The 25,699-nt window shown below is 47.5% G+C and overlaps 1 protein-coding gene across 1 annotated transcript; it reads right to left on the reverse strand.

Moving 5' to 3' along the window:
* Positions 1-7,738: 7,738 nt before the first annotated feature.
* On the reverse strand, positions 7,739-23,715 carry LOC117872979 (antigen WC1.1-like; the record flags this gene model as incomplete). The annotated part of the gene is made up of 9 exons (XM_034761948.1): positions 7,739-7,839; positions 8,951-9,034; positions 15,457-15,552; positions 18,770-18,805; positions 19,230-19,544; positions 19,631-19,693; positions 20,262-20,576; positions 22,925-23,239; positions 23,319-23,715. Coding segments are annotated over 9 exons (1,722 nt in total), but the record flags the coding sequence as incomplete, so codon positions are not given.
* Positions 23,716-25,699: the final 1,984 nt, after the last annotated feature.

Here is a 25,699-nt window from a genome sequence, read left to right on the forward strand (position 1 = left end):
TCAAACACACACTGGTTTGGATTAAAACATAAAATAAGTTTATTAACTACAAAAAGATACATTTAAAGTGACTATAGGTGCTAGCAAACAAATCAAAGCAGATTACATAGTAAATAAACAAAAATGCAAACTGAGCTTAACGTATTAGATAGGTAGGATATGAATTAGCAAATTCTCACCCTGAGTGATAAACAGGCTGGCAAATTCTTAAGGTACAAGCTGCCTTTGCTTTGCAGCTGGGTTTCTCAGGTTTTTATACACAAGTTAGACATCTCTTTAGCCTGGGATCATCACTTCCCCCACTTCAGTCTTTGTTCCTCAGGTGTTTCCAGGTGTGTTGTTGTAGGGAGAGTGAGGTACCATCATAATGTCATTTCCCCCTTTTATATCTTCGTCCCACTTGCTGGAAAGCTCTTTTGCTATGACCTGGGTCATACAGTTCCCATTTTGTAGTGCTTTCTCTGAGAGTTTTCTATTGTACACAGTTCCTGGGGTAATCCTTGTGCTTGTGTGCATTTCCTCAATAAGCCATTAACATTGTTTGGCATTTTTACTGTTTTACCTGAAAGGCTGCTTGTAGGTGTTTTCAATCTCACAACATGTTTCAGTAACACATACATAGCCAAACTTCATATATGATGATAGCACATACAATCCAATCAGATATTAATGTCTAGCAGATCAAGACTTTTAGAATGATACCTCACAAAGCATACTTCGTGCAAAACATATCCTAATTATATGACAGTGGGGAATAAGGGGGTGCCAGGGTGTCACACCTCCCTCCTTAGTTTACTGCAGGAGTGTTAGTCACTGACTAATTTAAATATATGGAGATATACCTATCTCATAGAGCTGGAAAGGACCCTGAAAGGTCATTGATTCAAACTCCCTGCCTTCACTAGCAGGACCAAGTAGTGATTTTGCCCCAGATCTCTAAGTGGCCCCCTCAAGGATTAAACTCACAACTCGGGGTTTAGCAGGCTAATGCTCAAACCACTGAGCTATCCCTCCCCCCCCTGGGGAAAGTAGTGCACCCTATGCTGTCTTTAGGTTTTCGCCATACTCCTTCCAAGCAGTACCAAGTATGTTAGTGTCACCCACAGGTGTTCTTGCAAAGTTCTGTGTTCCTTTTTCTGGGTTGTCTGAAAATATTTTTGTATGCAGCATTGTTAACATAATGCTGATATCAGTATCTTTTAGAATGCAGGAATCTTGGCATTTAGCCATCAATGTCATGAGGCAGGGTGCCCCAGTTTCCCCTTCCACACAGCAGATGCTTGAGTTTGCTCAAACTGATCAGCTACAGTAGCCAGTTCTTCCACGGTTTTCACTTTTTAGTCCCATAAACACTCTTTTATATTATCTTTACATATACTCAGGAAATGTTACTAAGCAACAAGGTCACATATTCCCTCAAAGCTTGTAACACCTTTTCCTTTTACCCACTTATCCATCAAATCTTTCATCTAGTTTACATATGCCACATTAGTAATCTCAATACCCCCTCTTACAGCTTCTAAATTTTACTCTAGATGTTTCAGGTATAATCTGAATCTGTTTTAAAATCATTTCTTTGAATTTACAATAATCTCAAGCATTTTCAATTGGAATCTTATTGAATATATCCAGAGCTGTACCAGTCAACTTGAAAACCAAAGTGGGCATCTTCTGTTCCTCAGGAATCTGGTGAAGTACTCACGGCCTCTCAAAGGTGATGACATATTCAGAAATGTCCCCTGTCTCACTGTATGCAGGACACAACTGTACCCATTTGTGGATTTTTGGAGAGATGGGACTCACTGGAGCATGGGGGCTCTGGTTCTGCTTCTCTGTCAAGTCCAGTTGATACTTCCTCTCTCTTTCCTTCTCCTCCATTTCTTTGGCTTGTAATTCCATGGCTCTTCGGTGTGCGGCTTCTTGTCTGGCATTCTTTGTCTCAGTTTCCAGCCATTTTAATTCTATAAATCTCGTGTTCTTTTTCACTCTCTTCTGCCTGCAATCTGCACAGCTCCAGCTCCTTACTAGTTTCACTTTCACTCATTTTCCTGCTTTTCTGTCCCTACTTCCTGTGCCCAAAATAAGCAAATGGAAAATAACAAACTGGTAACCTCTTTGACTGATTTCCAGCCACCTCACTTAAATCTCACTTAAAATCACCTCCAGTGTATGAAGTACAAATCTCACTCAGAACAAAGGATTTACCATCAGTACCAAATTATTTGTTATAATGTTAATCATTAGCAACAAATTTTGCATCATGAGAATCAACAATACCAGCAAATCTTTTATTACAGGTGTATTAGGAAGAGAGTCTAAGACATAAGCCCTTGTACCAGAGGCCTGGTTTGAGGCCTGAGGTCTAGGCTAAAGTAGTAATCAAAGCTTTACTGATATAAAGCAAAAATGAGCTGTGAGCAAGAGGCAGGACCTGCTCACAGTATCTGCCAAGAACAGGGCTGATATTGCAGAAATACACATTTCTCAGAAATGCCAGGCACAGAGTATGCACGCAAGCACATCCAATATCAAGTGGTAGCAGAACATCCTGCTATTAAGGATGGTACAAAAACATTGCCCAAGGATAACAGGAACACACTGAACTCTCCTAAAAGATAAGGTCAGGATAACAGTACATAATAAATATCAGAGGGGTAGCCGTGTTAGTCTGAATCTGTAAAAAGCAACAGAGGGTCCTGTGGCACCTTTAAGACTAACAGAAGTATTGGGAGCATAAGCTTTCATGGGTAAGAACCTCACTTCTTCTTCTTGCTTCTGAAGAAGTGAGGTTCTTACCCATGAAAGCTTATGCTCCCAATACTTTTGAAGAAGTGAGGTTCTTACCCATGAAAGCTTATGCTCCCAATACTTCTGTTAGTCTTAAAGGTGCCACAGGACCCTCTGTTGCTTAGTACGTAATAAAGATGTTTTAATCAAACCAACATGTACAAGGTGATGGATAATAATGAGCCACATCAGGGGGCAGTAATTAACTATGCCAGAGGCAATATGTAACTTTTTTGCATCAGGGTATAAAAATGTATCTTAGAGGGAGTATCTTTGTCTGGCTTAGGGAGGAAGGGAAAGTCCTGCCATTCACTGAGCTGGTCCATTGTTACAGGCATACATGTATTAGTGGTCTGGTAGAGTCTGTGGGATACTAATACCGTGTTTTGTCAACAATAAACCTTGCTGGGTGCCTTTGTCCCTTAACAGATCTTGTGGTCATTGGGTGGTTTGCTGGGGTGGCACACAGAGGGAACACACACATGCAGGCAAACATCAATCAACTTCTAACCATACCGGTGACCCAGATTGCTGATATGGTAAGTAAACAAGCTGTCCTCTGTAGGAATCGTAATCTAACATGACAGAAAGACATGGGCTAGGAAACTCCCTTATTCCCTCAATGCAAATCCCCATAGAGTTTGATGAAATTTGAACCCATTGAATTGCCAGCAAGGGCGGGCCCATATGAATTTAAAAAAGAAAGTGGGGAAATATGGACAGATGTGTCATAAGAGGGGGAGTTCTCTTCCTCTTTTTGCCTGTGAGTGATATGACCCCCCTGAATGGACTGGCCAAACCCAGGAACATTTGCCAGGATTCCTTCAGCCTGATAGAAGAGAAGAGCCTTCATCCGCTCTCTCTATAAGGCTCCAGTCCCAGTCCCTAGGTAGCGTCAGCAGCCTGGGTTCCCTGCCAAAGAACAAACACCCACAATGGGCCCACTTCTTCTCTCTGTGGTGATTTCCTTTGTCCCACAAATCTGTCTTGAGGACAGAAACCTTGGAACAGGGTAGCACAGCCCCTGAGATTTCACTCCTCAGTCTCCAAGGGTCAGTAAGCCCTATTACACGTCTTCCTAATGTCTTTTTATTTTTCTCCTTTCAAAAGTAAATTGTTGTAGTTCTGTCTCTTTATATGACTCCTGGTCCTGCTGAATGCAGATGATTGGAAGCACCTTCTCTTGACATTTCTATTTCCAATCTATACTTCTAGAGATGAACTGACCCAACTGAATGCAGGATTTGTGGTAAAGAAAAGACAGACATTTGTGTGAAACAGTGATGTACTCTGTGCGTGTTCTGGTGCTGATTTCACTGAGGGTTCATCCAGAGAACACTTCTGGCTTCTCCACTGGTCAGTTCTCAGCTCAGCATTGATTTTAAACTATATTTGTAGATTGTCATGGAAATAAACATGCCACTGTGTGAACATGATCAGTTTTACTGGGGTTTCTAGTTGTAGCCTTATTGGTTCAGTGGAAACCCAGATTCTTATTAACCCTCCTCTAGTCATTATTTTCTATAGAATTCATTTATAGTCCTAGCAGAAATATTCATCCTCTGCATTTATTGCTAATCAGGAAATCTTTTCACAGTTTGTTCAATTTCAGGCGTGAATTACCCAGGGAGAATTTCCCAATTATCTCCTTGGAGTCAATGAAAGTTTAAAATCTGAATTTGCTTCAGGAACAAGCATGTTGCTCATCTCAGAATGTTCTCTTGCTGGTGTCTCACTTTTACCACATGCCTGATGTGTAAACCCAGCCTGCTATCAAACAGCCAGCCATACCCACAGGTGCCTTCCCTTGTCTCTTGGTTTGTTGTATCTCAGCCTCTCCCTGTGGTGAGTCCTGGAAATTGCACAATTCATCTGGCAAGAAAAACGTCCACTAAGGGGGAGACTTTCAGAAAGGATTTAATATGAAAAAGGCAAAGTCAAGCTGAAGAAATGAAGAAATGATAGGCATAAAAAAGCAGGAAACTTCCATCCCCTCCAAACAATGGAAAATTATACAAAGAAAGCTTATGAACCTTTTCCCACTCACTCTTGTATTTCCTGCAACTTCACACAAATCCTATTAAAACACCTGCTTTGTCTATCTACCAGGAAGGGATTTTCTCTGGGACATCATTTCTGAGAGAAAGAGGTGAAGCATTTACATCATTACAGGGTTATTTTGTCCAATCAAACTGTTATGATATTGAACCCCCAGAGTCATCGTGTCCCACATCATCATAATCTGTGTCTCCAGGAGGCAGGGACGGGGTTTCCTCCTCCATCCCAGAGACAACTTCACCCCTTAGCGAGCGCAGACTCCAACCTGAAAATACCAAGGGGGAGACATACAGTCAGTGGATCCATTCTATGGTTATGTTCGGCTGCAGAACAAGATGGAGTGCACTTTACAGCAGTAGTTCTTGAACTTATTTGATTGTGGCCCCTTTCTTTGCATCCGTACTAACTGACACTTCCCCTCCCCACCACACAAGTACATATACCAATTAAAAAAAATTAACATGCAACTTTCACTGAATATGAAAAACAGTAGAGGAAAAAGAGTCAAAAAGAGCTCTCCGTCTGCCTAGCTTGAAGGCAGCACTACTGCCAGCAGCAGCTGAGAAGTGAGAGTGGCAACACCAGACCATGACATCCTTACTTCTTCATTGCTGCTGGTGGCAGTGCTGCCTTCAAAACTGGGCACCCAGACAGGAGCCACCGCTCTGTGCTCTGGCTTCTCACACCGCCCCAGAATATATTCTGTGCTGCCCAGTTTGAGAACCTCTGCTCTACAGTGCAGATTGGGAATTGTTCCCGCTTCAGTCTTGGGTCTATGACAAGTGTTATCCATCATCTCTATACATAGTCTGGAAATTAAAACCTTTGGTTTCCAGAGCAGGTAAACTTGCCAAGCACCAGCTGTAGCTACCTGTCACTTCATGTACAAAACCCAAACACTTACCAGCAAGGAGCGCTTAGTTAAGAACATCATAACTTTCCCTCTGCCCTAGCAATGAGCATTAGCACTTTATTCTTATCAAGTACTAATCAATGCACATTTCATCACCACTGCACCTCCTTTGGGGTGGCTGATGGTGTCTCTGCTCATGACACAATGGGGAAGAGAGGGGAGATATTGGCCAAGGACAATGGGCAAAGCCCATCCCAGATTTTACAGGACGTGTCATGGGCTTTTTAACACTGGTGCAGCAGCAACAGGACTTTGGTTCATAGGATTCTGCCCAAAAGATACACGCCCAGTGAAATGGTGGGAATCCAGCACATCCAAGGTGTGGCAGCCACACAAGGATTGGAACCTAGAGGCAGAAGGATCCTAGGTATCTTGCTGGTTTGACCACGACCCTGCTGTTCCTCTCCCCATGGCAGGCACTAATGCCTCTGATTTGAGGGAATGGAGAGATGAGAGAAGGAAAGATTTTCTCACAGGCATTGGTTTGGCCAGGGCTGTTCCCTTGCTGTGTACCCCACATTTCCAGCCCTCCCACTTTGCAGAGACACTGTGAAGTGCAAACAGTTCTCCACTCACCTGTCTGTGAATCCCTGTCCCTGTCGCTTGCCCCAGTGCCTTGCTCATCATTCTGCCCCAAAGCAGGGTCCTCTTCAGGGTCAGACACTTCTCTGGCATCATCATAACCATCCCCTGGGACATCTGGGGTATCTGATGTGAAGATGTGAAGTAATTAAGAGAATATTCACAGTGAAGGTAGAAATAAACTAAAAGCTGCAGATGCACCAGCCTCACTAGTCCCTGGGGATCTCTCAGCAATTAACTTCCACCCTCAGAGCAGGAAGAGGAGTCCTCCTCTGGAACCCTCAGCTTGAGGGGTTTTACATATCACATTGATCTGATACATTTCAATAGCTGCTTGAGTGGATCCTAGAGCTCCCAGATGATGAGGGGACGGGGAGTTCTAGAAAGAGGTGACTGGGATCTAGTCCAGAGGGATTGTTCCACAAGGTATTTGGTTTCAATAATTACAAATGTAAATGACTTGGAATTGTCCAGAGTTTGTTCCCGGTTTCCTAAACTTGACATTATTTTTAAAATGTCTTTTCAATGCGTTCTCCTGATAAAGTTTACCCCATAAACTGCCATCAGGCTCAAACGTACTGACACCACTGGGACCTGAGCCGGTTAATAAGGGTGGGACCTTGGGTGTAAAATTTCTGTCCCACCCACCCCCCTGTCCCAGTGTGTCTGACACAGATGTATATAAGCTGGAATAGACATGTGCCAGGAAAGGCTGGCAGGGAATATTGCAGCACTGATGACATCTCTGCTTCGATGTGCCCTCTTTACAAATGGTGAGTAACCCTAGTGCTCATGGCAGTGAGGTTCCCAGGGCAGTGACCTGAGCCAAGTACCGCGTGGGCAGTTCCTGAACACATTGCTCCTTCCATCCTGCAATGGGCCTCTGTCATGACCTAGAACATCACACGCTTCCCTACCCCTTGCATAATGACAGGTTTCAGAGTAGTAGCCGTGTTAGTCTGTATCCTCAGAAAGAACAGGAGTACTTGTGGCACCTTAGAGACTAACAAATTTATTAGAGCATAAGCTTTCGTGGACTACAGCCCACTTCTTCGGATGCATATAGAGTGGAATAAATATTGAGTATGTGTGTATATATATATCTCCTCAATATTTATTCCACTCTATATGCATCCGAAGAAGTGGGCTGTAGTCCACGAAAGCTTATGCTCTAATACATTTGTTAGTTTCTAAGGTGCCACAAGTACTCCTGTTCTTTTTCCCTACCCCTGGGATTCCACACAGCTCTTGGAATGCACCTGGTCAGTGCCCCCAGCATTATGCCAATAGACAATACTGGTGGGTGAACTTTGTGGTTTTCTTAACAAACCATTATTGTTCCGACTGGGAAACATATTTAGTTTTTCGACAGGGTGACACTGGTTTCAGGAGGAGGATTCACTCCTCACCTCGGCCATCTGGAGACTGGGGGATGTCGTTCAACTCAGGCTCCTCCACGTTATCATAATCCATCTGAGACCCCCCCGGGGAAGCTCTCTCTGGAACAGCAAACACCACATTCAGTCCATGGCACCAGCAGGGTCTCTTCAGCACAGGTGGCCTATATAACTAGAGCTGTTTATCATGGCACATGAGAGGGGAAGTCGCAGGGGCCCATGGTGAGAAGGGCACAAGTCAGAGAACTACAGTGAAACCTGAGTCCCAGAAATAACTAGGAGCCAATCCTGTCCCTGCAGAATCCAACAGCAGCTCTTTTATGTGTTTCAGTGGGAGCAGGATCTGGGCTTGTGCTGAGATAACAGGTTGGGAGGCGCTGCCAGGCCAGAGCCGGCCTGTGTGAATCCAGCTGATCTCTGCAGACGGGTTTGAATTTTCCTGTTACACTGGGGAGGGGGAACCTCCCCTCTGCAGGAATTAAAGCTCCCGCTGGGAGGTCACTGGCCTGATCCTTTGTGAGCTCCTGTTCTCCACTAGCCTCTCAGGCAGCCCAGGGCTCAGCTTGGCAGCGCTCCAGCTTCTCAGCAGAACTGGCTCATCTGCTCAGTGTCTCCTCCCCCAGCCACAGGCTAAACTCCCAAAGGGCCCAAATCATGGACTCCTTTGAGAGCAGCTGGGGTAGAAATGCCGCCCTGTTTATAACTAGAGATGGGCCCAGGCCAGGAAGTTCACATCCAGGGGTTTGCTTCTGCCTGTTATAGCAACAGGTGCCAGCCCCAAAACTGAGATCCAGAGCTGGGGTCAGAATCTGCAAATCCCCCCACCCACAATGTTCTGTTGCGTTCGGATCAGTGAGTTGGACTCAGCCCATCTGTAATTATAACACAGGACAATCTTCTTGTCTCTCTCAGAGGTGAGAGACGAGCCCTGCTGGGCACTGACGCCTTCCACCCAAAGCGACTGACCCGTCTCCTCCAGCTCCTCACCTGGGGAGGTCACTGGGAGCCACTCCCTGGGCTCTGTGCTCAGGAGATGGTCACATGTTCCCATCCTGAGATTCTGGCAGAAATCCTGTTCAATGGGATTAGACCCAACTGTGTACATTGGGAACCGTGGGAGGGGAAATAGCTGCGATTACAGAAAGTGTCATAGAAATTCTGTTCCTTGCCCAGATTTGGGTCTCTCAGCCTCAGTCTGCCCCTCCCCCGTTACCTTGTTCTGATCCAGGATCGTTTTCCCCCTCGCTGTCCCCGGTGTAATACTGCAGCTTCCTCACTGAGTCACCTGAATAGGAGACTGGAGAGACGAGAACCAGAAATTCATCACAGTGAGAACAGCAGAACTGTGGGACTGGGAACACATCTGGGGCCAGGAGCAGGATTTCCAGTCTCAGGCCTGGTCTACACTACGGGTTTAGGTCGACTTTAGCAGCGTTAAATCGAATTAAGCCTGGACACGTCCACACGACGAAGCCCTTTCTTTCGACTTAAAGGGTCCTTTAAACCGGTTTCTTTACACCACCTCCGACGAGGGGATTAGCGATAAAACCGGCCTTTGCGGGTCGGAATTGGGGTAGTGTGGACGGAATTCGACGTTATTGGCCTCCGGGAGCTATCCCACAGTGCTTCATTGTGACCGCTCTGGACAGCACTCTCAACTCAGATGCACTGACCAGGTAGACAGGAAAAGACCCGCGAATGTTTGAATTTCATTTCCTGTTTGCTCAGCGTGGAGAGCACAGGTGACCACGCAGAGCTCATCAGCACAGATAACCGTGATGGAGTCCCAGGATTGCAAAAGAGCTCCAGCATGGACTGAACGGGAGGTACGGGATCTGCTCGCCATATGGGGAGATGAAGCAGTGCTAGCTGAACTCCGTAGCAGTAAAAGAAATGGCAAAGTATTAGAAAAGATCTCCAAGGCCATGAAGGACTGAGGCCATAACAGGGACACACAGCAGTGCCGTGTGAAAATTAAGGAGCTACGGCAAGCTTACCACAAAGCCAGAGAAGCAAACGGAAGGTCCGGGGCAGAGCCGCAAACTTGCCGCTACTACGCGGAGCTGCATGCGATCCTAGGGGGTGCAGCCACCACTATACCAACCGTGTGCTATGACTCTCTCACTGGAGAAACACACAGGAAAGACGGTTCGGGGAACGAGGAAGATGAGGATGGAGGTACTGTAGGTAGCTCACAGCAGCAAGGAAGCGGAGAAACCGGTTTCCCCAACAGCCAGGATATGTTTGTGACCCTGGACCTGGAACCAGTAACCCCCGAACTCACCCAAGACCCTCAGGGCACACAGGAGACCTCTGGTGAGTGTACCTTTGTAAATATTTGTAAACATTACACATGGTTTAAAAGCAAGTGTGTTTAATGATTAATTTGCCCTGGCAATCGCGGCCAGTACGTCTACTGGAAAAGTCTGTTAACGTGTATGGGGATGGAGCGGAAATCCTCCAGGGACATCTCCAGAAAGCTCTCCTTTATGTACTCCCAAAGCGTTTGCAAAAGGTTTCTGGGGAGGGCTGCCTTATCCCGTCCGCCATGGTAGAACACTTTACCACGCCAGGCCAGTAGCACATAATCTGGAATCATTGCATAACAAAGCATGGCAGCGTATGGTCCCGGTGTTTGCTGGCATGCAGACAATATCCATTCCTTATCTCTCTTTGTTATCCTCAGGAGAGTGATATCATTCACGGTCACCTGGTTGAAATGGGGTGATTTTATTAAGGGGACATTCAGAGGCGCCCGTTCCTGCTCTTCTGAACAGAAATGTTCCCCGCTGTTAACCACGCGGTGGAGGGGAGGGGTGAAGTGATCATCCCAGAGAATCGTGCGTGTGTGTGTGTGGGGTGGTTTACTTGTGTTTGTGCCGCATGTTAACCGGGAAACCGCAGCCCCTCCTTTTACATTGAAAACCCATTTTAAATGGACAACCCAATTCATCCTTGATATGGGAAATGCGCTGCTGTTTGCAACCTTTCCCGCATGTGAAGAAGGTTAAAAAAGCCAAAACACTGTGGCCTACCATGGCTGCCTGCAAGCCGAAATATGCGACCTTGTAATGAAAGAGTGTACCCATTGTTCTCTAAAATGTGTCTTTTTTAACCACCTCTCCCTTCTCCTCCACCAGCTGCAAATGTTTCTCCTTCGCAGAGGCTAGTGAACATTAGAAAGAGAAAACGTAGGACGAGGGACGATATGTTCACGGAGCTGCAGATGTCCTCCCACGCTGATAGAGCACAGCAGAATGCGTGGAGGCAGTCAATGTCGGAGATGAGAAAAGCACAATATGAACGAGAGGAGAGGTGGCGGGCTGAATGGCGGGATGAAAAGAGCAAGTGGCGGGCTGAAGACGATAGGTGGCGTCAGCTTGCAGACAGACGGCAAGAGTCAATGCTCCGTCTGCTGGAGCATCAAACTGATATGCTCGAGCGTATGGTTGAGCTGCAGGAAAGGCAGCAGGAGCAGAGACCGCCACTACAGCCCCTGTGTAACCAACAGCCCTCCTCCCCAAGTTCCATAGCCTCCTCACCAAGACGCCCAAGAACACGGTGGGGGGGCCTCCGTCCACCCAGTCACTCCACCCCAGATGATCGCCCAAGCATCAGAAGGCTGGCCTTCAATAAGAGTTAAAGTTTTAAAATGCAGTGTGTCCTTTTCCATCCCTCCTCCCACACCCATCCCAGGCTACCTTGGCAATTATCCCCCTACTTCTGTGAGGAACTAATAAAGAATGCATGAATGTGAAAAAACAATGACTTTATTGCCTCTGCAAGCGGGAGGGGAGGGTGGGGTAGGGTGGTTGGTTTACAGGGAAGTAGAGTGAACCGGGTCGGGGGGGGGGGGGGGTTGGAGGGTTCATCAAGGAGAAACAAACAGAAGTTTCACACAGTAGCCTGGCCAGTCACAAAACTCGTTTTCAAAGCTTCTCTGATGCGCACCGCGCCCTGCTGTGCTCCTCTAACCGCCCTGGTGTCTGGCTGCGCGTAATCAGCGGCCAGGCGAGTTGCCTCAACCTCCCACCCCACCATAAAGGTCTCCCCCTTACTCTCACAGATATTGTGGAGCGCACAGCAAGCAGCAATAACAATGGGGATATTCTTTTCGCCGAGGTCTGAGCGAGTCAGTAAGCTGCGCCAGCGCGCTTTTAAACGTCCAAATGCACATTCCACCACCATTCGGCAGTTGCTCAGCCTGTAGTTGAACAGGTCCTGACTCCTGTCCAGGCTGCCTGTGTACGGCTTCATGAGCCATGGCATTAAGGGGTAGGCTGGGTCCCCAAGGATCACGATAGGCATTTCAACATCCCCAACGGTTACTTTCTGGTCCGGGAAAAAAGTCCCTTCCTCGAGCTTTCGAAACAGAGCAGAGTTCCTGAAGACGCGAGCATCATGTACCTTTCCCGGCCATCCCACGTTGATGTTGGTGAAACGTCCCTTGTGATCCACCAGGGCTTGCAGCAGCATTGAAAAGTACCCCTTGCAGTTTACGTAGTCGGTGGCTTGGTGCTCCGGTGACAAGATAGGGATATGGGTTCCGTCTATGGCCCCGCCACAGTTTGGGAATCCCATTTCAGCAAAACCATCCACTATTGACTGCACGTTGCCCAGAGTCACTACCCTTGCTATCACCAGGTCTTTCATTGCCCTGGCAAATTGGATCACAGCAGCCCACACCGTAGATTTGCCCACTCCAAATTGATTCCCGACTGACCGGTAGCTGTCTGGCGTTGCAAGCTTCCACAGGGCTATCGCCACTCGCTTCTCAACTGTGAGGGCTGCTCTCATCTTGGTATCCTGGCGTTTCAGGGCAGGGGAAAGCAAGTCACAAAGTTCCATGAAAGTGCCCTTACGCATGCGAAAGTTTCGCAGCCACTGGGAATCGTCCCATACCTGCAGCACGATGCGGTCCCACCAGTCTGTGATTGTTTCCCGGGCCCAGAATCGGCGTTCCACGGCATGAACCTGCCCCAGTGACACCATGATTTCCACATTGCTGGGCCCTGTGCCTTGTGAGAGGTCTATGTCCATGTCAATTTCCTCATCACTCTCTTCGCCGCGCTGCAATCGCCTCCTCGGGTGGTCCGGGTTTCGCCTTGGCATGTCCTGGCTCTGCATATACTCCAGGACAATGCGCGTGGTGTTCATAGTGCTCATAATTGCCGCGGTGATCTGAGCGGGCTCCATGATCCCAGTGCTAGCTATGGCGCCTGGTCAGAAAAAAGGCGCGAAACTAGTATCTGATGGACCAGGAGAAGGAGGGAGGGCGGGAGGGAGGGAGGGCCGAGTGACGACATGGCGTACAGGTACAGGAACAGGGAATTAAAATCAAGAAAGATGGCTGTGCATCAGGGAGAAACACAAACAACTGTCACACAGAATGGTCCCCCCAAAGATTAAACTGAAAACCCTGGGCTTAGCAGGCCGTTGATTTCACGGAGGAAGGGGAAGCAAATGAATACAGAACAAATCTATTTTTTACATCTTAAGCTGGCAGCCGACGGTGCAGCATGAGTGATAGCCTCTGCAGTACGATGACGATGGTTACCAATCATAATATACCATCGTCTGCCAAAAGGCAAGGGGCTGCTGCTGTGTAGCAATGCAGCCCCACGTCTGCCAGCCCCACGTCCGCCAGCACCCAGCATCGCCCTCGGCCTCTTCTGGGTGCTTAGCAGACAATACTGGGCAATTGGCAGAAAATAGTATAATACGACTGGTAGCCATCATCATCGAAACAGTAGCATGTCTGCCCAGGTGGCCATGATTGACAGCCACTCCAGTATGACGATGACGGATACCAGTCATAATATACCATCTCCTGGCAAGGGGCTGGTGCAATGCAGCCCTACGGCTGCCAGCCCCACGGCTATCACTCATGCTACACCGTCTACCGCCAAAAGGCAGTTAGCAGCTGCTGCTGTGTAGCAATGCAGTCCCACGTCTGCCGGCACCCAGAGGACATATAGTGACGGTGAGCTCAGCTGAGCTGAGCGGGCTCCATGCTTACCGTGGTATGTTGTCTGCACAGGTAACCCAGGTAAAAAGGCGCGAATCTATTGTCTGCCGTTGCTGTGACGGGGCAGGAGGGGCCTGACGACATGTACCCAGAACCGCCCGCGACACTGTTTTTGCATCATCCGGGCATTGGGATCTCAACCCAGAATTCCAAGGGGCGGCGGAGACTGTGGGAACTGTGGGATAGCTGTGGGATAGCTACCCATAGTGCAATGCTCCGGAAGTCGACGCTAGCCTCGTACTGTGGACGCGGTCCGCCGACTAGAGCACCTAGAGCATTTTATGTGGGGACACACACAATCGGCTGTATACAACCGATTTCAATAAAACCGGCTTCTATAAATTCGAACTAATTTCGTAGTGTAGACATACCCTCAGTCTATTCCTTCTTTTACACGAGATGGTGACTCACAGCGACTCTGAGTGGTGAGAGGCTGACACAGAGTCCCCAAGAGAAATCTCCATGTCACTGTGGTAAATGTGACTGAGGGGTGCTACAATCTGACCTGAAAGATGCTGGGGTGAGTGAAGGGAACGTCTCCGGCTGCTGGTCCAGGGAAGTTCCACAATAGTCCTGGCCTCCTCAGCCACAGAGGGGACTCCTCCTTCTTAAGGATAAATACTCACCTCCCTCATGAATCAGTCAATCACCTCTCCATGGTGTTCCCAGATTAGGGCAAGAGAAGCCCAGAGCAGAGTCTGTGATTCACTGTAACCATCTTGGCAGTGGTGCTGGGATTGCCCTGAGCATGTTCCCAGAGCCCCACCACAGCACAGCCCTTGGGCAGGATGTTCCCATCAGACATTGAGACAAAATAGCACAAAGGATAAAAGGGCCATGACTCAAAGTCATGAGGCTCTCCTGGGCTGAGCTCTCTGCTTCAGAGGCAGGAGGGAGCCAACCCAGCAGACTAGGGGCTGTGGTGGGAGGGGGGCACAGAACATCCCCTGCACCAGTACTCCAGGGCAGTTTTCAAATGATAGTTTAGCCTGGCCCCAGACAATCACTTTCCTGACCCCTCACTGGTTAGACTCCAAGGCTACAGGACAGGCAGAGTGACATTAACCATCCCTAGAACAGGGACACTCAGTGTATGGTGGGAAGGAAGCCCGTCTCCCTCAGTCTACACGAGTAACTGCTGGTCTCACCACAGACCCAGCCCCCACAGCTAGAGCTGGAAAAAAAAAAAAAAAAAAAAAACAACAGATGGTTTGGTTCTCTGGCCATTGGGGAAAAAAGGAAAAAAACAACAACATTGTTTTGAACTGAGCCAAAAATGACTCTTTTTTTGGTAATTTTTGGCAAATGTAAAAGTTTAAAAAAAGTGTTCTTTTGGACATTAGTTAATTTTTGTTTGTTTGTTTGTTTTTATAGATAAAATTAAAGAAATTTTCTAATGGAAAAGTAATATCAAATTGAACAAACAAAATGTTTTCTTTAGAAAGTGTTGAAATGAAATGAATTGTTCGGTGTGTATTTGGAACAATTGGGTGAAATTGACAGGAATTTGTAAAATGTTTCAGTGTCTCTGAATCTGCATTTTTCACCACAACATTTTGTAATGAAAACTTGTGCCCAGCTCCAACGACAAGCTCCCAGGGCTGAAGCTGCAGTGATTGAACTCTGGGTCAGGGCGTCAGATAGAAAGGGCACTATATATCTGCTCCCTGTTAAGAGTGAGACCCACAGACCTGAGCGACTGAACATTTCCTGCTTCTCTGTCATCAGGTTATAATCAATCTCCTCGTACACGGCCTCAGAGAAGGGATCCAAGGGTCTTCTGGAACCTGAAAACAAAGGTCAGGGTTTGTACAGGATCATAGAAACCAGAGATGGGAAACACTATGGGATCATCCAGCCCCTCCCCCTCAGGCCTAGTGCGAGCCTGAAAACTACAGCCCATACCCACTGCTGGAATTTAATTGAGCCAAGTGACAGGGCTTCTTTCCATAACAGCCCTTTGATGATGGTTCCCAGGGCTAGTTCGCTGTCAGGAAGCTTCCTCACATTCATCTTAAATGTTCCCTTTTTAATCTCATCCCATTATTCCTGGTTATTCCCCTTTGGAGCAGTTTAAATAATTCTTCCCCTACGCTGGTGTTTATCTGCAAAATACCAGAAACCTACTGACCGCTATACGTACCTACATGCCTCCAGCTTCCATCCAAGACACATCATACGATCCATTGTCTACAGCCAAGCCCTAAGATACAACCGAATTTGCTCCAACCCCTCAGACAGAGACAAACACCTACAAGATCTTTATCAAGCATTCGTAAAACTACAATACCCACCTGGGGAAGTGAGGAAACAGATTGACAGAGCAAGACGGGTACCCAGAAATCACCTACTACGGGACAGGCCCAACAAGGACAATAACAGAACACCACTGGCCATCACATACAGCCCCCAGCTAAAACCTCTCCAGCGCATTATCCACGACCTACAACCTATCCTGGAAAATGATCCCTCACTCTCACAGACCTTGGGAGGCAGGCCAGTCCTTGCTTACAGACAACCCCCCAACCTGAAGCAAATACTCACCAGCAACTACACACCACACCACAGAAACACCAACCCAGGAACCTATCCCTGTAGCAAACCTCGTTGCCTACTCTGTCCCCATATCTACTCTGGCAACAGCATCAGAGGACCCAACCACATCAGCCACACCATCAGGGGCTCATTCACCTGCACATCCACTAATGTCATATATGCTATCATGTGCCAGCAATGCCCCTCTGCCATGTACATTGGCCAAACCGGACAGTCCCTCCGCAAAAGAATAAATGGACACAAATCGGACATCAGGAATGGTAACATACACAAGCCAGTAAGTGAACACTTCAATCTCCCTGGTCATTCTATCACAGATTTAAAAGTCACTGTCATTGAACAAAAAAACTTCAGAAACAGACTTCAAAGAGAAACAGCAGAACTAAAATTCATTTGCAAATTCAACACCATTAATCTGGGCTTGAATAGGGATTGGGAGTGGCTGGCTCACTACAGAAGCAGCTTTTCCTCTCCTGGAATTGACACCTCCTCCTCTATTATTGGGAGTGGACTACATCCACCCTGATTGAATTGGCCTTGTCAACACTGGTTCGCCACTTGTGAAGTAACTCCCTGCTCTCCATGTGTCAGTATATAATGCCTGCATCTGTAGCTTTCACTCTATGCATCCGAAGAAGTGAGGTTTTTACTCACGAAAGCTTATGCCCAAATAAATCTGTTAGTCTTTAAGGTGCCACCAGACTCTTTGTTGTTTTTGTAGATACAGACTAACACGGCTACCCCCTGATACTTATCTGCAAAATGGTGATAACACTTTTTTTTCATAGACTTTAAGGCCAGATGGGACCATTAGAACATCTAGTCTGACCTCCTGTATAGCACAGGCCACTGCATTTCACCCAGATACCCGTAGGTTTGAGTCCAAAGATGCACTTAGACTAAAGCATTTCAGTCCTCAGTAGAATAAGCTCTTGTGTGCGACAGGCAGAAAGCAGGAGCGACGAAGGTACCACCAAAGGCCAAGGCCCCTGCAATGGCAGGGAACTGACTAGGTGAGAGATGCCTAGATAATCCTGGCAGGCGATCCATGCTCCATGCTTCAGAGGAAGATGAAAATGCCCCCAGGTCCCTTTTTGCCAATCTGCCCTGGGGGGAAATTCCTTCCTGACCCCAAATCTGACAATCGGTTTGACCCTGAGCATGTGGAAAAGACACACCAGCCAGAGATCTTAGAAAGAGGTTTCTCTGTAGCACCTCAGAGCGCTGGTCCAGCCCATTCAGTGTCACAGCTCCCTCATTAGCTAATGTCTGATGCTTAAGAGGAGGGCAAGAAACAAAACAAAACACAAATATGGGCCTTCCCAGAATTCCATCCTGACCCAGGCAGGTGACTGGATGAAGCCCTGAAGCATGAGATCTGATTATAGTCATTGTCTTACTGCAAAGTTGTGAATGTTACGTGTATGTTGATGACAATCCCATTCTCTATCTTCTTCCCAAGGAGCTGGTAGCTAATGTTTGTATGTGTGTTATAGATGTAAAATCCTCTATAAGTGCCAGCTTTCAGTACAATACAGTATAATGCTCCTTTCCCGCACTTCTCCTTCCTAAGATTGTCTTTTCTACTGGATCAGTCTCTTCACAACTATTTACCACAGCTCAATTTTTATACAGCATTAAACACCACAAGGAGATGGGACAGGGGGTTCCCACCCAGAGAGGGGTGATGGCTGGAGACCTGAGTAGGCACTCCTGGAGTGGATCACCGGAGGGTGGGTGGGGGGAATACAGATGCAGCTTCTCTGAAACTGTGATGCTCCCTAGCTAGTATCATCTCCAGATTTCATGGCTGGGCTGTTCCACTGCCATAGTTAATGAAATATTAAATGAGAGAGGAGTTAGGCACCCTCATCCACCCCACCCAGCCTGGTATCACCCCTCACTCTGACACCTTGCAGCCCCCCTGCTATAGCAGAGGCATTTCACACAGTGACACCAATCAGCACCCACCTCTGCGCTGTGCCCTGGCACTTTGCACCTGTGCCCCCAAGATGATTAAGACCAGACAGAGCAGGGCCCCCAGGATAATGCAGACGACCACAGGTACCATGACTCTCCAACTGTCAATTAGAGGGTGGTGCGGGGAAGCTGGATGGAAATGAGCATGCAAAAGGGAGAGATTATTCTCCCCAGTCACTCACTGCATGGCCCAGGACAAGAGGGTAATGGGCTGGGACACAGTCTGTGCTCCATGGGGGCAGCTCACAGGGGACTGTTTAAATCATGGGCCCTGCCCTGTCAGCTGGAGCCAGAGACAGGAATCATCCTGCTCAGCAGGGCCTGCAGCTCCCACCCGGGTGTCATTCGCCCTCAGATGTCACAGGCCAGGGAAAGGAGCTCCTTCCCTCAGGCTGCAGCTTCCAGCTCCTCCTCTGTGACCCAGCCCCAGGGGAATGTAACCCTTGATGGGAGGAGGGGGATGCTTACCTGGCGTATTTGGGTAATCTGTCCTCTCTGTCAGACCTGCAAAGGGAAAGGGAGGAGAGTTAGAGCCTGGAGCAAGGGGGAGGTGACGTGTTTGTTCCCCGGGGGAACCTCACCACTAAGAGTCCCTGGTTGTCCCCAGCTGTCACCTCTGCAAACTCGCTCACAGCAGCACAAGGCCTGTTCGTTAGTGATTTAGGGCCCAAGTCCCTTGTGCTCTGTGCAGCAATGAGGACTCTAGTAACAAACCAGCACACTGGGGCCTGTGATGGATGCAGGGGCTATGTGGGCTGATGCCTGAGCCAATCTGACCCCACAAAGGTTCCACCCCATAGCATCCATGATGGTCCTGCACACAGGAGATGGGAGGGCCTGGTCTGGGACCAAATGGATAGCGGGTGGTCTGATCCATCGTCCTTCCTGAAAATTACAGCATGTAACAGAAACATCTCCTGTCACTCACCTGAGCAATTCACTGCAACATCTTCCTTATGACCACAGTTGCTCTCACCCCAGGGCTTGGCAGGACAGTCCCAGAGAGATGACTCTGTCCCTCTGCAGTTCAGCTTCTCCACCCAGATGGGACCAGTCCCCTCACCGAATGCAGCCTCGCCCGGGGCAGATACAGCAGATCCACAGCCCAGTTGTTTACACACAACATTAGCATCCGCCATGTCCCAGGAGTCATCACAAACTGTTCCCCAGGAGCCATGGTACCAAACCTCCACTCTCCCCGAGCATCTGTCCTCTCCTCCCATGACACGTAACTTCTCCTGGTCTGGAAATGCAGAAACCTCACATGTTACTGGGACAGCTGGAAAAGTCCTTAGGGATCAAGAGTGAGACAGTGAGAAGCAGAGATACCTGTGCAGCTTGGAGAGTTTGGGCATTCGGCAAACAGGGTCTGAGTTGGTTTTGCTTTTTTTCCTATGGAGAGAAAAAGCCGAGGTGAATGCACTGGGTTGTGTGTGATGTGGGAGTAGAATTTATCTGTATTTTAAACCCCTAATTTCAGCACTGTATGAACTGAAATGTGAACTTTAGGTCATTTCATACCTAATTAATTTGCTCTTCAGCTGTTACTCAGACACACAGGCCGACATGCACATAGACTTGTGGGGGATTCCAGTCTTGACACAAACTGCACAGCCTGGGCCCATCTCTGATTGTTCATCCCAAAAGGATTAATAACCACAGAGCTGCCTAATGACGGTCTCTAGGGAGAGGCTTTTCTAGGATCTCACACTGCCTTATCACACTGTATAACACGGGTCTCTTTTATAATTAATTGATTAACTTCCATGTTTGTTGTTAATCAGAAAAATGCTTATTCCTATAAAAGACTGTGAAAATATGTTTGTATCTTGTGTTGAGAATTTACATCTGTCTACACTGAGATGTGAACAACAACAAGTTCTATCCTGATCCTTCAATTAATTAAACACATCATGTATATGTGTTTTGCACGCACACGTGCAGCTAGTTTCAGAATTACCAGTGCAAGAAATATGGGTCTCGTCAGCTCGGTCATCACATGATTTTGGATTCCAGGGCTCTGACAGGCACAGCCAGAGGGAGCTGTGCTGCTCACCGCATGCAATATGGTCCAGCCACATGGGACCAGAACCTGCTCCATATTCAAATTCTCTTTCAATCTGCCCTCCATCTCCACAGTTCAGCTGTTTGCAGACAATTGCTGCGATGACTCTAGACATCCCATTGGAGCAAACACTGCCCCACGTCCCATTGTAGAAAACCTCCAGCCGCCCAGCACAGTCACTGTCGCTCACCAGCCTTAGATCTGTGAATTCTAGAAGGAAATGCACAAAAAGGGAATTTAAATCATCTGATTCTGAAATGAACTGGGGCATGAAGAGTGAAATCCCAGCAATTGCTAACAATCCTGTGCATCATTCTGCAGGAGCAAGTGTCAGAAGCACTCCAAGAATCAGAGACTCTTTTAGAGCCCACAGGCCCCTTAGAAATACAGAGGGCATCTCTTGAAGGCCACCATTTACCAGCAAATCCATACAGATTGTAATAGATTAAGGCCAGAGAGGATTGAGACATGGGCAGGCCAGATGCCAATGTCCAGCCAAGGCTGCAGGCATTAGCTGAGAACTGACAATCTTGTAACTGGAGACCATCTCCACATCCATGGAGGTCATCTGTATGTTTGTTTTGCTCGAAACAGGTGTTAGTCTTGTAAGAATGTACTTAGTGTTTAGACTCTATGAAATGGTGGTTAGTTGCTGCAGGCATTAATCTCACTGGTAATGTCTGTGGTCCATGCTACAAGAAAATATGTAAGTTTTGCTTTATAAGTTTGAAAATGTTTTCTCTGAAATTATGTACTCAGGCACAGGAATCATGCCCCCATCCATCCCCAAGGACTATCAAAACCAGATGGGCCATCAAGGATCATCACAATATACAGGATTGGTTAATGGCCTTATCGCACCCAGGGAGCAGCACATGCAGAAGGCCTCGTCCCATAGCTTTGAAGGCTGGAAGAGGGAAATAAAAATGGTAGATATGAGGATTTTTCATCTTTTTGGCTGTTTGAACTATGACAGGGCTAGAGACATCAAACTGAAGCCAGAGACCCCAAGGGGTTACCCCTGGGTCAGCGCTGAAGGACATTTGGAACTGACAGATCATTACAACTCTGTCACTCCTAGGATGTAAATGGCAACTCATTTGTGTGTAGATGTTTGCTTGCTTTAATCTATAAATAACCCCTTTATTTCCTTTCCCTAGTTAATAAATGTGTATATGGTTTATTATAGGATTGGCTACAGGCATTGTCTTCAATGTAAGATCTAGGGTACCAACTGATCTGAGGTAAGTGACTGGACTCTTGAGACTGGAAGCAACCTGAATGTGGTGTGATTTGTGGTGTAAGTGACCAATTATCACTAAGTCCAGTTTGTGTGGGTGGCAAGATAGACTGGAGAGTCTAAGGGGACTGTCTGTGACTCCATGGTAAGATTGATATAGTGATCCAGGAGTTCACATCTCCCACACTCCAAACCCCTCGGCGGCAACCCCGCCACACATCACCTCTATACTGATGCACATAAGAAAATTCATTCCGCACATGGATGTAAAAAATAGAGGGAACGTTGGTCCAGGAGTTCACATCTGTTACTGTCTTGGTGAAACCTAATTAGAGAACACACCACCAGTTCGGGGTGTTGCCTTGTTTCTCACCATCTGCCCTGAGGTGGGCACTCAGAGCCGTGAGCCACTCCAGACAGCGTGACAGGGATCATGAGAACAAATAGTTTGACCTTCTGTAAAACAGCTGCATAGAGCCTAATAACTTGAGTTTGACTTAAGCATCGCTTCCAGAAAGGCATCCGGTCTAGACAGGAAGACTTCAAGAGATGCAGAATGCACCATTTCCCTGGTAGTTTGTTCTGATGGTTAATCACCCTCCCTGTTAAAAACCTGGGCCTTATTTCTGATGTGAATTTGTCTGGTTTCAGCTTCCAGCCATCGACTCTTGTTCTGCCTTCCTCCATTAGATTAAAGAGCCCTTTAGTAAGTGTATGTTCTCCTTGTGATGGAACTTATGCACTGTAATCAAGTTACCTCTTGATCATTTTGATAAGCTGAATAGATTCAGCATCTTAAATCTCTCACCGTAAGGCTTTTATTCATCAGATCACTTTTGTGGCTCTTCTCTGCTCCCTCTCCAATTTTTGTGGACATCAGAACTGGACACAGTATTCCAGTATCTGTCTCACCATTGCCATATACAACAGTAAAATTTAGTCCCCACTCCTACTCACTACTCCCCTGTTTATACATCCATGGTTCGCATTAGCCCGTTTTGCCACAACGGCACTGGAACATGGGAGCTCATGTTCAGTTATTTATCCACTAGGAGCCACAGTCACTGGTTTCCATGATACAGCCTCCTTCAGATACCTGAGATGCAGCATTCTAACATTAGGGAAATATTGCAATATCTCCAATACCTCTGGATGTGAGCTGAGGACTTTCTAATGGTAACCCTGGTAGGTAGTTACACAAGGGAAGGGAGGCAGAGACAGTCAGGGAGAGTATCATTCTCAGCGATCTCCTTAAAATCTGTCCCCTCAATTAAATTGCCTGGTAACCAGTCTAAACAAAAGCATTCACAGAACAGACCTGAGCAAAGAACTCCCGCATCCTCTTTGTGTCTGCAGTTGTGCTGGCCCCAGGCCCTGGAAGGACACGCCCAGAGATCGGATTCATTCCCAGAGCAGTTCACATCATCCAGCCAGATCTGCCCAGATCCTTGCCCATAATGAGCAGAGACAGTTGCATTGATGGCGTGTCCACATCCCAGTTGTTTGCAAACAACATTGGAGTCTGACAGATCCCAGGAATCATCACAGACTGTCCCCCAGCTGCCATTGTAATAAATCTCCACTCTCCCAGCACAGCGACCTGTCCCATTCACCAGTCTGATCTGCCGGCTCCCTGCAGGGATAGATCCCAGCTGTTAATATGTATTTTCCTACTCAACAGAGAATGTCTGTGAGATTTAGAAATGAATCACCTGAGCAAACAACACCAACGTCCTCAGCAATTCCTGGCTGGGCTATTTCAGACGTGGAGTTGTCACAGAGAGTCAGACGAGTCTCATTTCCTGCACACTGGACACTTCTCAGCCCCACGGGGCCCGTTCCTCGCTGAGACTTACGGGGGTTATAAGTTTTCTCAGCGGCTCCGCACTGGAGCTGCCTGCACACCACACTGGCATTGGTCATGTCCCACTGGTCATCCAGCACTCTGCTCCACACACCATGGAGGGAAATCTCAACTGTCCCATCGCACCGGCTCTCTCCATTCAGCAGTCTGAGTGATTCAGAGCGACCTGGGCTCAGGAGAGATGGGAAATACACTGAATAACACTCCCTGTTATACACTAGAAATAATACAGAGTGTGCATGAAATTATGGACTGTTTCTCAATAAGAAGGTTAACACCCAATGATTGGAGCGTGTCACAGTGTTAAATGGAACAACCTCTGTCAGAAGAAACTTTCTCTTTTGAATCTCTAAGTGAAGCTGCTATAAGGATTGTAACACGCTGAGCTTGCCAGCAGGGCTTGTCAGCAGACCCGGTAAATGAGTGAGTGAGGGAATTCCTGAAGTCTCTGTGTGTGGTGGTGGAATGGCTGCTGAAGTCTTAGTCACTTTATCCAGGTTTAAATGCCTGGAAGCCAGTGAATGGTGTCTGCACAAGCACTTAGCAGGTGGGTCATGAGTGATTTAGGCAAGTCTGCCTTGAGGCAGTTTGGCCAGTGGAAGAGCAGGGTTCACGGTGGTCAGCAATGGGTTATTGTTGGTAAATTCCCTTAGTTCCCTCTGATCTTTGCTCAGTAGGTGGCAACTTTCTTGGTTCACCTGGATCCAGTGCAGGAGCTTTTAGTGTGAGACAGTTCCTAGCACTCATGGTTCTGACTGGAGCTGTCCCCTGAAGTGTGGTGTCATCTCTGAGCCCAATGTGAGATTCCAGCTGATCAATTCACACCACACTAAGCAGGTTGTGTGTAGGGCGGGGAAGGAGACATTCTCTGTTGGTGAATATTGTGACTCCCTTGGGTTGTGAATCTCAGTGTTTGTGTGTGTCAAAGAATCAATGAGTCCTACAGCAAGGTGGTAAGTTAGGAATTACTCACCGAGTTCAGACCCAGGTGCAGCCAGAAGACACTGACAATGGTAAAAGACAAGAGCAGAGTCAGTGCAGGGCGCACGCACTGTCTGTGTCAGGTACAGTATGTACTAGTATGGCAACCTGATGGGTGCAGTGTGTGTGCACTGGATCCAAACAGCTCAAATATCTTGGTAGTCAAATAAAATTTTAAGGCTAAGAGTGAAATCCTGGCCCCCTGAAGGTAATGGTAAAACCTTCATTGACTTCAACGGAGCCAGGAGTTAGCCCTAAGACTGGGCAGGAGAATGCCTGCATGCAGCTAGTGTAGTGTAAGGGAAGAGAGTAGATTTGGGGCTTTCCGAGGAGACTCATGGCTAAAACTGGATACCACAGGCCCTCGGGAAGGGCAGATGGGATCGGGGCAGATGGCACTCGTAAGGAAGGGACCAGGTGTTTTTACTTAGAAGGGATTCTCCTTCCAGCAGCTAAGAAGAAAGATTAATAAAACTGGGAATTCTCAGCTTGGAAAAGAGATGACTCGGGGGATATGCTAGAGGTCTATAAAATCATGATTGGTGTGGAGAAATCATAGAATCATAGAATATCAGGGTTGGAAGGGACCTCAAGAGGTCATCTAGTCCAACCCCCTGCTCAAACTGCCCAACTAAATCATCCCAGCCAGGGCTTTGTCAAGCCGGGCCTTAAAAACCTCCAAGGAAGGAGACTCCTACACCTCCCTAGGTAACGCATTCCAGTGCTTCACCACCCTCCTAGTGAAATAGTGTTTCCTAATATCCAACCTGGACCTCCCCCACTGCAACTTGAGACCATTGCTCCTTGTTCTGTCATCTGCCACCACTGAGAACAGCCGAGCTCCATCCTCTTTGGAACCCCCCTTCAGGTAGTTGAAGGCTACTATCAAATCCCCCCTCATTCTTCTCTTCTGCAGACTAAACAATCCCAGTTCCCTCAGCTTCTCCTCATAAGTCATGTGCTCCAGACCCCTAATCATTTTTGTTGCTCTCCGCTGGACTCTTTCCAATTTTTCCACATCCTTCATGTAGTGTGGGGCGCAAAACTGGACACAGTATTCCAGATGAGGCCTCACCAATGTCGAATAAAGGGGAACGATCACGTTCCTCGATCTGCTGGCAATGCCCCTACTTATACAGCCCCAAATGCCGTTAGCCTTCTTGGCAACAAGAGCACACTGTTGACTCATATCCAGCTTCTCGTCCACTGTGACCCCTAGGTCCTTTTCTGCAGAACTGCTACCTAGCC

The sequence above is a fragment of the Trachemys scripta genome, chromosome 1 (assembly GCF_013100865.1).
Source record: "Trachemys scripta elegans isolate TJP31775 chromosome 1, CAS_Tse_1.0, whole genome shotgun sequence".
Taxonomy (NCBI): Eukaryota; Metazoa; Chordata; order Testudines; family Emydidae; genus Trachemys; species Trachemys scripta.